The sequence below is a fragment of the Microtus ochrogaster genome, linkage group LG2, assembly GCF_000317375.1.
Source record: "Microtus ochrogaster isolate Prairie Vole_2 linkage group LG2, MicOch1.0, whole genome shotgun sequence".
NCBI lineage: Eukaryota > Metazoa > Chordata > Mammalia > Rodentia > Cricetidae > Microtus > Microtus ochrogaster.
In genome coordinates, this window is record NC_022028.1 from 30,219,763 (window position 1) to 30,238,852 (window position 19,090).

General features: G+C 43.1%; 2 protein-coding genes across 3 annotated transcripts in view; one reads left to right on the plus strand and one right to left on the minus strand.

The window, feature by feature from the left end:
* Rhbdd1 (rhomboid domain containing 1) overlaps positions 1 to 19,090 on the minus strand; it is a 121,025-nt gene that overhangs the window by 71,825 nt on the left and 30,110 nt on the right. The gene's annotated exons all lie outside the window — the stretch shown is intronic.
* LOC101997375 (interferon lambda-2-like) lies at positions 11,845 to 12,429 on the plus strand. The gene has a single exon (XM_005360435.1). It carries the CDS (start codon positions 11,845 to 11,847, stop codon positions 12,427 to 12,429), a length of 585 nt encoding a protein of 194 aa, XP_005360492.1.

Here is a 19,090-nt window from a genome sequence, read left to right on the forward strand (position 1 = left end):
CCTGTAATTCTAGCACTTGGGAGGTGGAGGCAGGAGGATCACAGGCTTACATCAGCCTGTCTATATAGGAAGGTTGAGGCCATCCTCCACCTATCTCATGTTGTTGTTGTTGTTGTTGTTGTTGTTGTTGCTGTTGTTGTTGTTGATGATGATGATGATGATGATGATGATGATGATGATGATGATAATAATAATAATAATAATAATAATAATAATAATAATAATAATGGTCCTGCAAAGGTAGAGAAGTCATTCTAAAAGCAAAGATGATGCTGACAACTCCCTGGCTGTCAATTCCACCAGCCTACGCCAGGCACAGGATTTCTTAAACCGAGTCACTAAGAACTGATTCATTTACTCAAATATTTATTGACTGATAACTATATAAACAAGACAACATAGCGCCTGCTTCCTGAAGCTTATAATCTACTGAGGCAAATATGAAGACAAATGGAAGGGCAGAAAGACAGACAGACAGACACAGATACCGTGCGTTGTAAGTGTAAGGAAACAGTTTACTTTCCATAGAGTGGTGTGGGTTGATTCCTTAAGGGTCATTTAAAGGGATTGTAAGATTTGAAGCTGGCACACTCGGGAGGTACACTGGCTAGCTTTTGAACAAATGCCTCCCTAAGATTGGGCTGCTGGCACGCCTGTAGGGCATTTTTAAATTAGTGGCTGATAGGGTTCCACCCACAATGGGCTGCTGGTCTGGGTTCTGAAAGAAAGCCGTCTGAGCAAGGCACAAGGAGCAAGACAGTAAGCAGCGCTCTCTATGGCTGCTGCATCAGCTCCTGCCTCCAGGTTCAGGCCTGGTTTGAGTTTCTCTTTGGCTTCCCTCAGTGGACAGTGACTCAAGTTATGGAAACCAAATAAAGTTTTCCTCTCAAGTTGCTTTTGGTCCTGCTTTGCAGGCAGAATGAAAGCACTTGTTGGTGGATTCCGTGTAGAAAGGGAGGAAAAGGAGACATCGGTTTCCGAGTTGTGAGCTGATGGCTGATGGACTTTAACGGAGATGAGGAATACTAGGAAAAACAAATGGAAGGATGTGGGGCCACTGGAGAGCTCGGCTTTAATATGCTCATCAAGAAGCCTGTAAGGCAACTAAACACAGATGTCTAGGATTTACCAGATGCTGGTTGGCAAACTGGAAATTAAAGAATGATTCAAATTACTGCTCCCAGCTCCATTTAATCCCACTCTTAGAATATCTGTATACCGATGTACTTTTTATGTGTACCATGTAACATATCATATATACATAAACACACATGTATAAAAACAAAAGGAAAATACACAAAAACAGTAAGACAATGTTAGCTATGAGTTTGCCCTATTTTTCAGATGTTTTATAATAGTGTCTTGTTAATTTTGTTATTTCAAGAGATAAAAAAGTAGGAGAAGCTAAGAAAGGCTCTCTGTTTAAGAAGTGTTTCTCAAGGCTGGAGAGATGGCTCAGTGGTTAAGAGCACTGCTGCTCTTCCAGAGGACTCTGGTTCAATTTCCAGCACCTACAGGGCAGCTCACAACTGTCTATAGTTCCTGCTTCAAGGGATCCAATCACTCACACAGACACACAGGCAGGCAAAACACCAAGGTACATAAAATAAAAATAAATCATCTAAAAAAGAAGTGTGTCTCACTAATGTAGATAAATCTTTCAAATACTTTTGTTGTTGTCAGGGTAGGTTCTAAGAACATGTTCCTCCATTTCCAAACAACACTCTAAATCAAAATCATAATGTCTCAGTTTGTACTCTATGTATCTTCAGAATCTGCGCTGTTTCCCAATCTCTTTCAAAGCAAAATGGAACACTGTGGCAAAGCAAGTGAGAACGAGTGAAATTGTGTGCAAAATAAATGAATCTCTAACAGAAGTTAAATTTCAATGAATTCAGACACTTCGCCTGGCCAGAGACATCCTTGGTTTCTCTTTCCCCATATTCATGTCCGATGCTGAGAAGACCCTGCTTGTTAATAAATCTGCCACCTGCCTATGGCAGACAGACAGACAGACAGACAGACAGACAGACAGACAGACACACACACACACACACACACACACACACACCTCTGCTTCTGGGACAAAGCAGTAAAATGACAGTGAGCTCAGGAGCCATAGCAGACGGCCTCTATGGCCCAATCTGATATTTCCAGAGTCCACACAACCTTGCCTCGCTCTCCCACTGGGCCAGTCAACCCATCCCCAGCTCAGGTTGCTGGCTACAGTGTGACAGACAAGGACGGCCTACCATGCAAACCAATACTAACCTCCAACGCTTTGATAGCTCCTCGGTGTTGCTAGATTAGAATGCAAGCAAGGTCTGGAGACTCTTGGTGTGTGTTCTTCTAGCCTCTCCTTGCCCGTCCCCAGTCCTTCACTGGCCCACGCTCAAGCAATTTGCAGAAGGTACTTTGGCACTCCAGGTCTCGGCAGGCCCAGTTCCCTTTGCCTCTCATCGTAGCCAGCTAACCCGAGCAAAGCCCTGGGCCTGTGCTTTCCCTCAGGACTGCTGTCCTGGTTCCTGCAGGGTCCTCTGTGTCCTTGAAAGACTCTGGAGTTTCCTACGCTGTCAGCCTGTCTGTCGTCACCCTGCAGCTGAAACAAGGCACAACACTGCTACAGTCAATGCTCCCTTATAACTCAAATATCTAGAAATCTCCCTTACTTTCTTCAAGTGAAATTAACAAGTAATACTCCTTGCACATATACACTCAGTCACAGCTCAACACAACATCCTCCCTGTAAAAATAAGAAAAATGAAAAGTAACATGATAATCTGTATGAATCATACATGTCCCAGCAAAGCCCTACAGGAGACACAAGCCTTCTCCTCCACCTGTGCATGGAATTTAAATAAAGTGGGGATAACACAGACAGGCTGTTCTCCAGCATGGTGTTCTGTGACTCTAGTATCACAGGTTGGTTCCATGATTTCACATGGTTGACATGATTTCACATGAGAGTGAATAACTCCTGATACCAAACAGCAGAGTACAACTCCCACCCAATTTACATTTACAATTCAGCTTGCAATTTTCCCTGGAAAACAGTCATTATATATTAAATCTGTGCCAAAAAGTTTGCTGTGTTTACATTAAAAGTACAATTGAGGTTTGGCTCAAAGAAGGTTTGGCTTATGATTATAAGCAGATTTTTCACCTTTACTAGTCCCTCAGAAGAACATATGTGTGTGGGGTGAGTGTGCATATGTATGCACACAAGGAACCATTCTTGAGGGGACTGTCCTACAGGCTGTACAGTACGTAGCACCTTTGGCTCCACTACAACAAATGCCAGCAACTCCCCTACGAATCTTTATGACAACTAAAAACAACCTTATACAGTTATAAAACCACCTGGAATATGCTGACTGAATGTTTACTTAATTGATAACCTTTAATCATGAGACCTCTCAAATTTTTCTTTTCAAAGCATTGCTCATGTGAATTTCGCATGCATAAATTCCTGGGATTCCTAGTAAATTTCCAACATACAGAGTGATAGACAGAAACCTTTCCCCTGCAACTGAAGTGCGCATGGTGAAAAGGAATGTTTGAATGAAGCTATGATCACTTCCATACTGCACTCTGGTAGAGGAAACCAGACTTGGCACGTGAAAATGTTCTGCCATCTGCCATCACTACAGACAGAAATGCTTCTGGAGCCCACGTGCCTGAGTATTTTCCCATCACCTCCAGAAAGTAAACAAAAAGTGGAAGAGGGGTAAGAGTGCTTATGGCCCGATCTTCAAGTTTGCTACTGTGATGAAGTAAACATAACGCTCTCAAGAGCTCAGCCCTTTGAAGGTATTTCCGGAACTAGCAATGACTGGCCCCTTGGTAGCTGTGCCCGCTACAGCTGCAGGAAGAGACTGACATCCATTAAAGGAAGTTCAAGGCGAAGGGGCAACAGAGACAGACTCAACAGTGGGGCTGTGGCAATGACTTCTGCATTGCCACTGTACACGTGGCAACATGTATGGCAGGCTCCCTTTCCCAGGTCCGCCTCTTGGATCTGTTGATTCTCAGCTCTGGCTGCATTTATGAATCTCATGAATAGGCTTTCAAAGTTACTTGGACTTTGATTATTTCTAATTTTTAGTGTTGATTTTACTCTCCTCAGTGATTCCAATGTATTGAAAATTGCTATCTTAACCCCAAATTCTAATTCCTATGGCTTGGTATCAGCTGATATATTGGACCAGTAAAGATAATATTGTAACAGTAGGCAAAACTCTGCATTTCATAATTTACCACATAGAAATGACATCGAAGTTGCCTCCGGCTAAGCTGATCTTACTAAATGTATTGCGTTGTTATATGAGAGTAGTTATAACTTGGCAAATTCCAGTAGGAAAACATGAACTTATTTTAAAAGATTTACACATTCTCTGGGCTTTATAAAAACCCAATAAGAGACTAGAAAGATGGCTCCGTGGTTAAGAGAGCTTTTGCCTTTGTTGAGGACCCAGGTTCAGTTTCTAGCACTTACACAGTAGCTTGCAACCAGCTATAATTCCAGCTCCAGGGCTTCCAATGGTCTCTTCTGATTTCATAGAGACTATATACATGCAGTACACATACAAACATTTAAACATGCAGGCAAACACTCATCCATGTAAAATAAAATAACCTCAAGGAAATACAGTGGTATATTATTTGTGTTTTAATAAATAAAGCTTGCCCGAAGATCTGAGAAGCCAAGCAGTTAACCGCTAGAGAGCTCTTACCTCGACAAAATCTTCAGACAGAAAAGAGTGAGTTCCTGTCTCCTCCTGCCTTATATTCCTCTCTCCACCCAGCCATATCACTCCTGTCTCCACCTCCCTAGTACTGAGATTAAAGGTCTGGGATCCCAAGTGCTAGGATCATCTTTGTGTGAGTTCTCTTTCTCTTTTAGACAGATTCAATCTCGTGTAGCCCAAGCTGGCCTCGAGTCCTGGGATTAAAGGTGTGTGCTACCACTCCCTGGCCTCTCAAAGCTTAGCTCTGCATTCTGATCTTCAGGCAAATTTTATTTATTAAAACACAAATAAAATACCACTATAAGAAAAACATGAGCTGGGCGGTGGTGGCGCAGAGGCAGGTGGATCTCTGTGAGTTCGAGACCAGCCTGGTCTACAAGAGCTAGTGCCAGGACAGGCTCCAAAGCCACAGAGAAACCCTGTCTCGAAAAAACAAAAAAAAAAAAAAAAAAAAAAAAAAAAAAAGTCAGTTTACTCACATGTACATAAGTCACAAAGGACAAACAATGACAGTGGCTAGATAGGGAAGCCCCTGGATACACATATCCAACAAAAAACTGAGATGCAAACTAGACTATAAAGTTATCCTAAAATTTCAGCAAAAAACAAATTCTGCTCTAGTTATATCTAGAATGAATAAAACTTTAGGCATTAAAAAGTGACATGCCCTACCTATTCCATGACTCTAGGCATGCTGTCAGTTTCACATACCATGAGTAACCATCAATATCACACTGTGCTTCCTAAAAGCTTTATTGGTCCATCTGTTAATGTTGAACAACAGTGAAGAACAATCAGCTATGCAGAAAACTGTCCATTAGAGCTGAAACTGCTTCTGCAATGTAGCCTGCAATATTGGACATCTATCAAACCCCCATATGGGCTCAAATCAGAGCGGTGTCAATCAAAGAAGGTCAATCTCACCCCCTGAGGGCCACAATGAACACTGAGTCTCTTACCTACCTTCCTTCTTGATAGCTAGAGAACAGGTACATGACCTACAACAGGCCCCTCTGATGGCTATGCTTTATACACAATGTTAAGAATCTAGTGATGAGATCGGCCTATTGGAAGAGAGGTCAATAGCAGCAGGTGTCAGTCAGTCCTATGGGTTTCTCCAACCTGGTATTTCAGTATTTTTAACAGTAGTAGAAACAACCTAATGCCCTTCTAGTCTGTCCTGTGGTTAATAAAGCCAGAGTGGATTCCAGTACACTATTTCTCGAACTGATGGTCTTGTGAAGAGAATTAATAGTCATCTTTGTCATCAGAGAGAGCTCTTCTGAGAGTGAAGGGGAAGAAGGCTGACTTTGAGATGTCCCCTTATTCCTGGCCCTCATTCCTTTGCTCTATGCACAAATGTTCCTGGTCTTCAACCCTTGATAAGCCCATGAATGGGACCCATGACTTGTTTGTAAACCAACAGAATAAAGCTTGTCTCTTTCATAATTATGTACCCTAAGACTACAATGTCCACCTCACTAGCAGACTCCTCTTTGAAGGGAGTTAGTACATTAGGACCCATTCTAAAGATAGAAAATTAGAAGTTGCTTCCAATTGACGATGACTCTTAGTCCAGCAACCTATGAGGGAGCAAATTCTTGTAACAGCCATAAGGACTGGAAGCAAATCCATGCTGAATCAAGCCTCCAGAAGAAACCAGGGCTAGCTAATACCTTTGTTACAGCGTGCGGAACAGCCTGAGCAGACACCCAGATAAACTGCATCCAGGCTCCTGAGCTACAGAAGTGGATGTGACAAGCGTGTGTTTCTTTAAGCCAGTAGTCTGAGAATATTTGTTACTTAGCAGCAGATGACTAATAAGGTAGAGCAAGAGGAGACACTGGAGTGGAGGTCCAGAGTTGTGGGAACTGTTTGACCCTCTGAACCACATCATATTGGAAAAGCAACTAATAGTCTTGAATATTGTACACTGATACGGATTTTTGTATACTGATACAAATTTAAGGGTTTTTTGTTTGTTTGGTTGGTTGGTTAGTTTAGTTTTTGTTTTGTTTTGTTTTGGTTTGGTTTGGTTTGGTTTTTTTTTGGTTTTTCAAGACAGGGTTTCTCTGTAGCTTTGGAGCCTGTCCTGGAACTAGCTCTTGTAGACCAGGTTGGCCTCGAACTCACAGAGATCCACCTGCCTCTGACTGCTCTGTGCTTCATTCATAAGTCACTTCACCAACACCCATAGATGGCAACGCATAGATACTAACATGGCAGCAGCTTTTTTCTGTGTTGCCTCTCAACAGACTATGGCTTAAATACAACTACTGCCTCACTTTACAGATAAGGAACTAAAATTAGAAGCTGCTGAGCCCAGAACCCCGGACTTTGAAAGCCCAAATATAGGTGCAGCACTCAGCCTGTGGACACTGAAAAGAGAGAATTTATCTAGTAATTCCATGCCTGGAGGCTAAGAGAACACCTTTTGCAGCCTGGCTGGATTTGAAGGTTGCTGGAAAAGTATGATTTGAATTTAACATCTGCACACAGAGGGGTAAGAAAACATCAATTAGGATGATCAGTCGCAAGACTGTTCACATAGTTCAAGTCTAGCAACATCGTGCTCACGTTCTGAACCACAAAACACTTCCAAAATATAATCTACACTGATGATTGGCATTCTTCAACAAATTGTTGGAAAAAAAAAAAAACACATGCCTATTTGAACTCTTCTTTGATAGGGTGGATTTAATCACTGTCACTATTTTCAGAAAACATTACCTTTTCCACGCTTAGTTCTGGCTTTTCACTGTGGGGTCTTAGCTGTATCCTATTCTATTATATGCAAACATCTAAGAAATCTAGACAAAATGGGGGCTTGGCCAATCATTAAAGCTGCGAGCTCTCAGAAGGCCCTTACCTATGAGGAGCACAGAAGGAACGCCTTAACTGTGAGGAGCACAGAAGGAACGCCTGCCATTCACCCCAGCCCTGCATTCCCACCGGGTGGCCATAGCTTGGGGTCCACGTGAGCAAGTGCTGGAGCACGTGAAGTGCCACTGCACACACTATTTGCTAAACATGCCACGATTGGCATGCTCCAGACACCTGGTGGCAGTTATATACAGTGTATTCTGAAAGACACTGGGGTATAATTTCTTAGGGCAAACCTTTAAAGTTACCGCAGTTACTCAGCGTTTGCAATGTGGTGTTTGAAGAAGAGTGCTCTCCACTTGAACTACGACTCTCTCTGTGGCTTTCAGTCACTTCCCAAACCTTATAAGCATAAATGAAATGTGCTGTCCTGAAAGCCACTTGACTGCTCAGAGAGAAGTTCAGTCACTTCTGTCTCTGTGACCACTGCCATTTTTATCAGAAAACATTCACAACAGTCATAAACAGAATGGTGAAAGAAAAGGGTTTAGTCTTCAGAAGAACCATAGTGCTTTGCTACTTTTTGGCTGGAGGAAGGAAAGGGCAGCATTACACTTTCCATGCATGAGTTTTCACAGGGGGATAAAAAGGTTTTCTTTGTCACACCTTTAAAAAGAAATGGAACAGGAAGAGCCAGAGAAGGATGATAAATGACCCAATGCTAAATGTGGCTAAAGGCCTCCGTGATCTGTGACCGCTGCTTGCCTGCTGTTCGGCTCTTGAACACAGGAGTCAGTTTCGATAAACTCTTCCTCCGGTGCAGCTCAGGTAGTAATGGCTCGTTAGCTAGTAAAAACTGAGCAACCCATCACTCCATGGAAGGCCACTATCTCCCAGCTTATACTCTCTTTGTGCACTCAGAGACAGAGGACCTGCAGCATGCAGAAGGAAGCAGAGAGGCAGCCATGAGTCAGCCATCCTGTCAGACAAACCAGACAAGACCTGCTGTCTGGAACCTGGCTCTCCATTTTCACAACACAGCATCTATTGAAATGATTGTACCGCAACTCTTTAATGGGAAAATGCAACCAGCAACAGCAAACATCCATCAACTCCATGCCTGTTCTTGGTATACGATGGATGGGAGAGCGGTCATTTTTAATTCATGGTACCTTCTAGTATATGTAATGCAAAACTAGACTGTAAGTTTATAAAGTCATTTTCGGTTGCCTGCATGGTGCTGAATTATTTAAAACTCATTTAAAACACATACACACACACACACACACACACACACACACACACTTCTGACGATTTTAAAATACTGTTTGACAACAGCATTTTCAGCAACTGCAAAAGTGAGTGCTGAGATTAGACTATGTGCACACTGTCTCTCATTAACAAGTCCTGGGTATTTTTACCCCCAGTGCATCACACCTCAACTCTGTTTTAAAGAAAACGGGCGAAAGGAAGCCTCTGTCCAGAGTTCAAGTTACTCAGTATCTATTTATACCTCCTGGTAAGTAAGAGTAACTGGTTTATCAAAGTTCAAAAGTTCATTACCCTGGGCAACCCTCCCTGGAAAGGTACACAGCCATCAACTCCCAACCAGCACTGGGACTGTCTTCTGGGTAAGAACTCACTGAAGAAAACCCCAAGTGTAACTTTGAAGGAGACTGAGGGTCTGGTTGGAAAAAGCAATTGTAACACAGTAGACACATACCAAGAGTCCTAAAAAATTACATTCTACCCGTTGAATCATGAAAACTCAGTGATGATTTTCTCTTCACAAAAAAATCTGGTTTGAATACCATTTGCCTAAACATTTTAAAACAGGGTAAGACATCTTAAAGCAGCAAACTTCATTCTCCCACAAAAATAGAGACCTATCTAAGATGACCCTGTCTCTTCCCTGTCCAGGGTGACATCTTGGTGTTCATACTATTTACTCAAGTTTTCTTTCTACTTTTCTTTTTAAGACATATTAATTAAGCTTGTTGTGTATGAATGCCTTCTTACATCTATGAGTATGTGTCATGTGTGTGCCTGATGCCTGCGAGCTCAGAAGAGGGTGTTGGCTCCCCTGTAACTGGCGACAGATGGTTGTGAGCCGCCATGTGGGTGCCGAGAACTGAACTTGGGTCCTCTGTAAGAGCGACAAGTGAACCTTCTATCTCTGCAGTCTGCAGGTCTCTTCCCACCTTATTTTCGTGATGGAAATCTGCCACAGACTTGTCGACTTGAATAATCTCTATGTTTCAGTTTTGTTGTTGTTGTTGCTGTTTTCTGAGATAAGGTTTGACTGTGTAGCCTTGGCTGACCTGGAACTCACTCTGTAGACCAGGCTCAACTTGAATGCAAAGATCCACCGCCTCTGCCTCCTGGGATTAAAGGCCTGTGATCCCAACTGCTGGGATCACCTTTGTGTGAGCGGTTTCTCTTTTTCTACAATATTTTTCTACGATACTGTGTAGCCCAGGGTGGCCTTAAACCAACAGATATCCATCTTCCTGTCTCCCGAGTCCTGGGATTAAAGGTGTGTGCCACTACTCCCTGGCCAGTATAGTTGACTAGTATGGCTGCTTTGTCCTCTGATCTTAAGGCAAGCTTTATTTAATAAAACACAAATAAAAGCCCAGAGGAGGTGGTTTATGTTGCCATGGGCTTTTGTTGTTCCCATTCTAATGCTTTATCTCAATGCCCCAGACAGTGTCTACCACCAGGAGGGGCTGAACGGATCCTTAGAGAATACATGAAAACTTTTTTGTTTTGTTTTAAAGATTTATTTTTATTTTATGTGTATGAATGTTTCACCCACAAATCTGTGCACTGTTGTATGAAGGACCTATGGAGGCCAGAAGAGGCCATCAGATCCTCTGGAACTGGAGTTACAGAGAGTTGTGGGCTGTCATGTGGGTGCTGGGAATTGAACCCAGGTCATCTGGAAGAGCAACTCAGGTTGGCCTGGTACTTCATTTTCTTGTCGTTTCAGAATGCTAGCATTACAGATGTGAGCCTGCCACATTGGCTCACTCCCAAAGTGCTCAAAGAGAAAACAAGGTGTGACATAGTGGCACACGCCTTTACTCCCAACACTGGGAAAGCAGAGGCAGGCAAATCTTTGTGAGTTCAAGGCCATCCTGGTCTACTCTGAACCACTGAGTCAACTCTCTAGCCTTCAAATAAAGATGTTTGTTACAAGTTAGCGTGACTCCCAACAAACAATTGGCCAACTCTGTTCCTAAGCAGCGCAAGTTGGGGAGCTGAGAGAGATGGTTCAACATGCAAAGGGCTTGCAAGACTCCAGTTTGATACCTGGGAACCCCCCCCACCTTGATAGAAGTAGAGAACTGTTTTCCAAATGGTACCCTCTACCTCCACAAGCCCAAATAAATAAATGTAACAAAAGTGGGGTGGTTTTATTTTTGTGTGTTTTTTGTTGTGTGTGTGTTTGTTAGCCAGTGTCTCTCTACACACCCCTCCGAGTCCTAGAACTCACTAAGTAGACCAGCATGGCCTTGAACTCACAAAGATCTGCCTGCCTCTGCTTTCCCAGTGTTGGGAGTAAAGGCATGCACCACCACGTCACACATTGTTTTCTCTTTGAGCACTTTGGGAGTGAGCCAATGTGGCAGGCTCACATCTGTAATGCCAACATTCTGAAACGACAAGAAAACGAAGTACCAGGCCAACCTGAGTATCGAACTCAAAATAAACTGGAGCAATTTAGAGTGACCATAGCCACCTCTATACAGCCTCACAGACAAAAAAACAAAAAACAACAACAAAAAAAAGGAGAGCCTCTTCTCCCAGGATTGAGATTACTCTCTCTAGACCTCAGTCTTCTCTGCACTCCAGAGAGGGATGTGGCACAGGACCCACACAGGGCTGCAGCCCGTGTCCTGAACCTGCTCCTGTACCCAGCTGCAGTGGAACTCTCCTGACTCACCTTGCCCCAGGTGATGTTTCTCTTTCCACTTTCACTTTCTCACCTGTTCTGGCCCCGCCCTGCTCCAGGCTTCCCCAGTCTGGGCTGCTCTGGTGGCTGGTGTCAATCTCCAGCCTTGTTTTCGCTTTTCCTACATCAGCCGGGTCTGCCCAAGAGGCCAGGTTAAAAGCATGGAGCTGGGATGGCAAGGCACTGGAGCGTCTCAGCCAGGATACAGCAACAGGCTGAGAGCCACACGGGAACGCCGAGCAAGACCGAGGAACCCGGGGACAGCCTCGAGTGCACACGCGAATCCCCATCTCCTAACAGACCCCAGAGAGCAGCATGAAGCCAGCTGGGGGCCGCCTGCTCCTCCTGCTGCTGCTGGCCGCGGTGCTGACAGGAACCCTCGCTCATCCTGCGCCTGGTGACACCAGGCTCCCATCAGATGCAAAGGAATGCCACCTAGCCCGGTTCAAGTCTCTGCCTCCGCAAGAGCTGCAGGCCTTCAGGAAGGCGAGGGATGCTATAGAAGAGTGGCTGCTCAAGAAAGATGTCAACTGCAGATCCCGTCTCTTCCCCAAGGCCTGGAACCTACAGCGGCTGCGGGTCCAGGAGCGCCCCAAGGCCCTGCAGGCTAAGCTGGCCCTGACACTGGAGGTCCTGGAGAACATGACTGACTCGGCTCTGGGCTCCATCCTGCACCAGCCTCTTCGCACACTGCGCTACATCCAGTCCCAGCTGCAGGCCTGTACACAGTCTCAGCCCACAGCAGAGCCAGGGTCCCCGAGTCGCCGCCTCTCCCAATGGCTGCACAGGTTCCAGGAGAAGGAGACCCCTGGCTGCCTGGAGTCCTCTGTCACTTCCAACCTCTTCCGCCTGCTCATGGGGGACCTGGAGTGTGTGGCCAGGGGAGATCAGTGTGCCTGACCTCAGACCCTCCTGTCAGCTGCTGGAATTCTGCACTGTGTGGACTCGCCAAGCCCCCACCTTAATTTATAGCCCTTCATGACTTTTTAAAAAGTATTTATTTATGTGTGTGGATTCTCAGACCCCCCACAAAATGTCTATTTTTCTACTTTTGTAAATATTGTAAACAATCTGCAAATACGTTGAGAAAAGAAAAAAAACACAAATAATAAACCACTATATTTCCCTGCATTCTGACCAGCTGTGGCTTTCTGTATTGATCTCCTGGATATGAGTGATGAGAACTATCCTTACCTGTGGCCATAGCATTAGAAAGCAGTTAGCGGATTATGGAGGTCTGGTGACGTGGTGGAAGTATGTCCTCCCTCTACGATCCATGGCCTCACTAGATCCTGGTAGTGGGCTAGGATTAAGTACCAGGCATGATTTCGCTCCTGTTGAGCAATCAAGTCTAATTATACAATTTTAATTATTGCCAAGATACAAGTTGGCAGCTGCACCTTTATAGATATCAAGCTATGCTGGCCACTGGGGTTCACAGTTGTCACCGCTGGGCAGGACTACCGGTGGCTTTCCTCCCTTGGCAGCTTGCACAGCACTTCCTGATACTATGAAATCTAGATCTCAGGGAGGAGGCTTCTAGGGCAGATCTAGCTCAAAAACATCCAACTCCTGTGCCTAAAACATGTGGTGTCTTTAGCAATAGGGACTACCCTTCAACCAAGGGCAACAGCAACAACTTATATTGACTTGGGAGTCTCCAGGCCAACCCTGACCAAGACCTGAAAGGAGATTTCCCCCTTTTTACCCAATACCAAGTGGTCAATCTTGAAATCATATACATACCAGCAACACTAATGGACTCAGCAGGTTGCATTTGTTCATTTAATACATGTGCATAGGCACATAGAACAGTAACAAAGAAAAAAGGCCAAGGTTCTTAGAGGGAGTGAGGGGACAGATCTGGAGGGAACTGGAGGGTACAGACATTGAGAAAGGTTGGAGGGAGGACAGGGAAGGAAGAAATTCATGTAATTATATTTTAACTAAAATGTGAAAAAAAAATTAAAATGTCTTTTTCATAATCAGTCCCATCTCCTTCTTATGTCATATATGAGAAAATAACATTTTCTCATGTGTGGTGGTTCAAATGTACTGGCCTCCTTAACCTCAAAGGGAGTGGCACAGTTAGGAGGTATGACAGTGTTGGAGTGGATATAGCTTTGCTGGAGGAAGTGTTTCACTATGGGGGTGGGCTTTGAGGTCTCCTATGCTCAAGCTATGCCTAGCTCAGCGCACTTCCTGTTTCCTGCAGATCAGGATGTAGAATTCTCATCTCCATCTGCAGCACCATGTCTGCCTTTGTGCTGTCATGTTCCACCATGATGATAATGGAATGAATCTCTGAACTCTAAGTCACCCAATGAAATGTTTTTCTTTAAAAGAGTTGCTCTGGTCATTGTGTCTCTTCACAGCAACAGAAACCTAACTAAGACACTATGAAAAAGAATTTGGGAGGAAAAAAGTTTAAGAAAAAATATAAAACATACTAATACTTCATCTAAGCTACTCACTATTATTATTTTGATATGTTTCTCTTCAGCCGTTTATACAAGCTAGTTTTCACCTTGAAAAAAAAAAACCCAAGGGTGATAGCTTAGCAATAGAGCACTTGGTTAGCATGTGTAAGGCCCAGTGTTCCATCCCAGGATGTGAAATATACAAAAATAATGTTGAAGGCATATTATATACAGTGCCTTGTATTCTGTTTCCCACCTTATTTTGCCATGAGTGTTTTTCAAATTCATTAAACTGATCTCTAACAATATCATTTTAATGGCTGTATAATGTTCTACTCTGTAATGATTATTGATTTACTTAACTGCAACTGGACATTTAAGTGGTTTCCCAAAGTCCATGTCAATGCACAGAATGGTATCAATACTTATTTGTTATGTTTATGGTTGTTCGTAGTTTGTAAAGATCCTCAGAAATCAAGGGACATAAACTTTTTTCCTACTCTGTACACTCGCCATCTATGCGCTCTGTAGAATGTCCACCCCAGCATGCCATCTACCGGTTCATATCACCGCCTGGGTCACCAGACCCTCAATAATACCAATGGCTTCTTTAAACAGCTTATTAAGTTATGGAGGAAGCAAGCTGGTTGTTGTAACTTCTCATTACTTAAATCAATCTTTACGCCATGCATTTAGTATGCACTAAGTTACCTCCGTGAACAATGGCCTTTGCCAAACTGCCTGTTGAGATTTCTCTTGAAGCTCATGTTGCTCATTATAAAGGAGTCATTTCCTCTCATTTATTTCTAGCATTAGGCCCATTAGTTCTAGCCTCTTATTGGCTAACTCTCACATCATGATTCAACCCATTTCTTATAATCTGTATGTCACCACGAGGCCATGGTTTACCAGGAAGATTCGAACCTACGTCTGTCTTGGGTTGGAGAATCATGGCCTCTGCCTGACTCTGCTCTTCTTCCCAGCATCCTGTTCTGTCTACTCCACCTACCTAATTTTCTGTCCTATAAAAAGGCCAAGGCAGTTTTCTTTATTCAACCAATGAAAGCAACACATAGAAAAAAGACCCTCCTATACCACTATTCTTTTACTTTTGGTTTATAATGAATTTGGACCTAAAAAAAAAAAAAACCTGTTCCTTTTATCAACATGTAAAACTATGTTCACTACTTTTAAGCTTAGAAATATAAATCTCAGCCAGGCACCATGAGATGCTGGAGACAGAAGGTGGAGGCTGACCTCAGGCATGACCTCCATCTCAGAACTGAAAAGGATGATTTTCTTCATATATTCTTAGGCATTTTCAGATCATTCTTGCCAGAGAATCTAAACATTACAAGTCCATGAGATGAAGCTCTGGCTTTGTACAAATAGCAAAACAACAATAACAACAACAAAACCCAAACAAAAAGGCAATCCTTAGTTAAACAATACAGGCACTCGTCTAGTGAAGCCTCATGTTATCCTCATTGTGTTCATGGCCTGCTTTATACAAAAAGATGCATATCTTAGAAGAAAGGAATTGCTATAATATAAATTATAGCAGTGACATATTCTGTTAGACACACAACATGTTATTTATTTGACCTGTGTACTATAAATGACTGTAATATTAAAATGTTCTCCTTCTGAATTCAGAAGGGAACAATGTCCATTTAAAAAGAGATAAATTAGAATCAAATTATTTTCTCTCTCATATAAGCTAATGAGAATCTGACTTTAAATGGAAGGACCGTTTATGTGGTCTGCAGCCTGTCCTCAGCTGTTATCACAGAATAATTGATGTACTAATGATTTCAATTCATAGCACCCACTGTCTTCATTTTGCATAATTTGAACCAAATCTGAATATAAATGACAAACAGTCCTCTTGCCTGTTTAGTACCCATGATCTTTAACTAAAAATCACTTACTACTGCAGAAGGGGAATTTAGCAGATAGAAGCAACACTCACTATTTTGAAACATTCCTCCTCATACAGAAATCGAAAGAATCAGGTAAATGAATCAGCTATAGCAGGGCTAAGATTTATCATCTTATTATTTGAGAATGAATATTTAATTATAAAACACTTATCACCAACAGTGTCTGCTGAAAGAAATTCCAAAAGGGCCAAAGCTTATTCTAAGTAGGCCAAAGGGGGGAGGGAGAATAAGTTTAATAGGTTTCATTATTTTTTCAATGAAAAAAATATTACTGTGGAAAATTCAAGTCACTGTAATAACTACATTGCAGTTAAATTCCCTGTGTAAAAAAATCACCCTGTTTTCTATGGCTGATGATGGGTTGACCACACTCCAGTGGATGGCCACACATGGGGAAATAAGCAGCACAATTTGGACTCAGTAGGTTATTTAAAATAAGGACACAAAGTTGGGAAGAGGTGATGGGGGAGTCAGGAGGAATGCGAGGTGAATATGAACAAAAAGCATTGTATGCCTGTGAGATCCTCAAAGACTCAGTAAAACGTTAACTGAATCACCTATCGCTTGTGCATATTGCATGGGGCTATCTGTTGTATCATGTGCAGGTATCGCCTGCTGAACCAGGAAACAAGACTTCTTTGCCAGTTTTCAAAAAAAGTTGATCTTTTAAAAATAATCTGCAACCATCCATTACCTATGACATCAAACACGGAACGCCTAAGCCTCCCAACTGTCACCAAGCCACCAGCAGGCTCGTTAACAAGCCTGTTTAGTTGGGTATAGACTGAGTAGGTGTTATCCTCCAGACAGCAACAATCGTAGCACAGCATGAGGGCCAATTAGTTCCAGCCTCTGTGGTGAATGTTATTCCAGACAACCCCTCCTTCACCTAGAGAAACAGCTGCTTCCTGATTCTACCCACTGCTTACTGTTATTCTGAACTGGCTGGCTGGAGAAAGCAGCCCCTGAACACAGCCTGACTCATTTATGGACAGAAGGGGCCATTCAAAGCTCACACGCTCAGGATAGTACAGAGATTTTTTTTTTTTCTACCTCTGTTTGTAATAGACTTTTAAATGGAGCCATGGCAGAACTGTCCAATCACATAGGACAATATGGATTCCTGTTACCAAATTAAAACTGGCTTAGAAGTCATACAATGTGGCTGATTGATCACGGCTTCTGAGTCACACAAGGACAGATGAGAATAGATGCTCACACACAGATGCTCAGGAATGGGACTTCCTAAGTCTTCATTACCAAATGAGTAAAACAACCAGCACGGGCAACAGGAACTTCTGGGGACCAGTTGTGTCTTTGCCCAAGTGATAGAATGAAACCCTACTGCCCGATGGGGAGTGTCTGGGGACAAGGTCCTGGAGAGATAATAAGGTTCAGATGGGGTCAGGGAGAATGGGGACTTGAGCATGGGATGAGCTCTCTTGTAAGAGACTGGAGGCTTTGCAAATGTCTGTGTCCCTGTGTCTGCCCCTCTTCCATTCTCACCCACCGTGCCTCCACATCCTTTCTCCATCTTTGTTCCTTTTCTTCCCCCCACCGCTCTCTTCACTGGTCATGTGAGAACTGAGGACACACCAGGAAGGTAGCCAGCGAGACATACCTAAGTAGGAACTGTTTTCTGGCACCTTAATCACAGCTCTCTCAATGATGAGGAACGGATTCCCACTGCTGAAGTCAGACAGTCCGTGGTATGCTAGGGCAGCCAGAGCTGACTTCACTGTGGCAAGAAGAGACTGTAGTTAACAAGGAAGTGTTAACAACACCACCTCACCACTTCTAGCCAATGTCCTGTTAAAATTTATATATGAAGTGTCACTCGAGAAGGCTCCCTGGTGGAGGTCTTAGTCCCTGAGGGGGTTCTGAAGCTTTGGGAAGTGGGAACTACCTGGAGGAAGTGAGTCTCCAGGGACATGTTCTTATGCCTTGTCTTGCCCCAATCCCCACTTCCTATTACTATGAAGTGAGGAGCCACTGCCAGAAGCACCTGCTGCCATGACAACCAGGTCACCTGGGCCAAGAATCAATGGAAGCAAGTATCACAGCTGAAACCATGAGCTAGGACAAACGCTTCTTCAAGCTGCTTGCTAGGTATTTTGTCATAGTAATAATAAAGCCAACACAATGACACAGTACTAATAAAATGTTAATTATAGGCAGAACTGGATTTGAGAAATATAGGAGCTTTCTTGTACACTTTTATTTTGTTTTTGTGATTTTTCTATTACTTTAAAATCATCTTAAACAGAAATGATTTAAAATAATTAAACAGGCTTATGTCTTTAATTCCTACCTCAAACCAAGTTATATCCTTATTTTCAGTATGAAAGATTTTCTGGAACAGGGTAGATGGCTCAGTTGTTAAGAGCACTGGCTGCTCCTCCAGAGAACCCGAGTTCAGTTCCCAGCACCCACATGGTGGCTCACAGCTGTCTCTAGCTCTGTTCTAAAGGATCCAGCCCTCTCTTCTGGCCTCCACAAGCACTGCACGCACGGTGCATTATAAACACATTCTGGCAAAATACCCATAACATAAAATAAAAAATAAACAACAAAGAGTCCACATTTTATGTTCAGTTAATCAGAAAAGGTAGCTGTTGCCAAGCCTGACCATTTGAGTTTGACTCCTGGGACCCCACAGAGTGAAGGTAAAGAACTGGCTTTTAAGAGAAGTCCTCTGACCCACACACACATATAAATAAATAAATAATAAACCAACCAACAAATAAAACGTGAAACAGAAAGAAGGGCATCTGGGGTTTTCTCGCTGCCCATTAACATAAACAAGCACAAGCTCTCGAAATTATTTAAGGGGACACAAACAAGACAAATGACAGGCAAGGGAATACTGCCCTGGGAAACTACTCTATACAAGGATTCAGTCCTGAGTGCCAAGACCTGCAAAGGAGACTGACAAACGCTGCCTACATCAGGCAGTAATACCAGTCAGTCAAACTAGTAAGTGGGAAAACAAATTGAAAAACTGCAGAGGAAAACATTAAGTAGCCATTAAATCTGAGGCTTCTGGAGTTCTGTGATTACAAATGTAGAAAACATTACTGTGCACCGGGGTCACGGGTAAGCTATAGTTGTAGAGTAGGGTTTATTCCTGGATGGACAATGATGGGTAACTGTCTTAATTACCATTCTTTTTTAAAAATTTTTCTGCGGTGATTATGT

Coding starts and splice junctions, on each gene's coding strand:
- LOC101997375 (XM_005360435.1), top strand. CDS start 11,845: ATGAAGCCAGCTGGGGGCCGCCTGCTCCTCCTGCTGCTGCTGGCCGCG.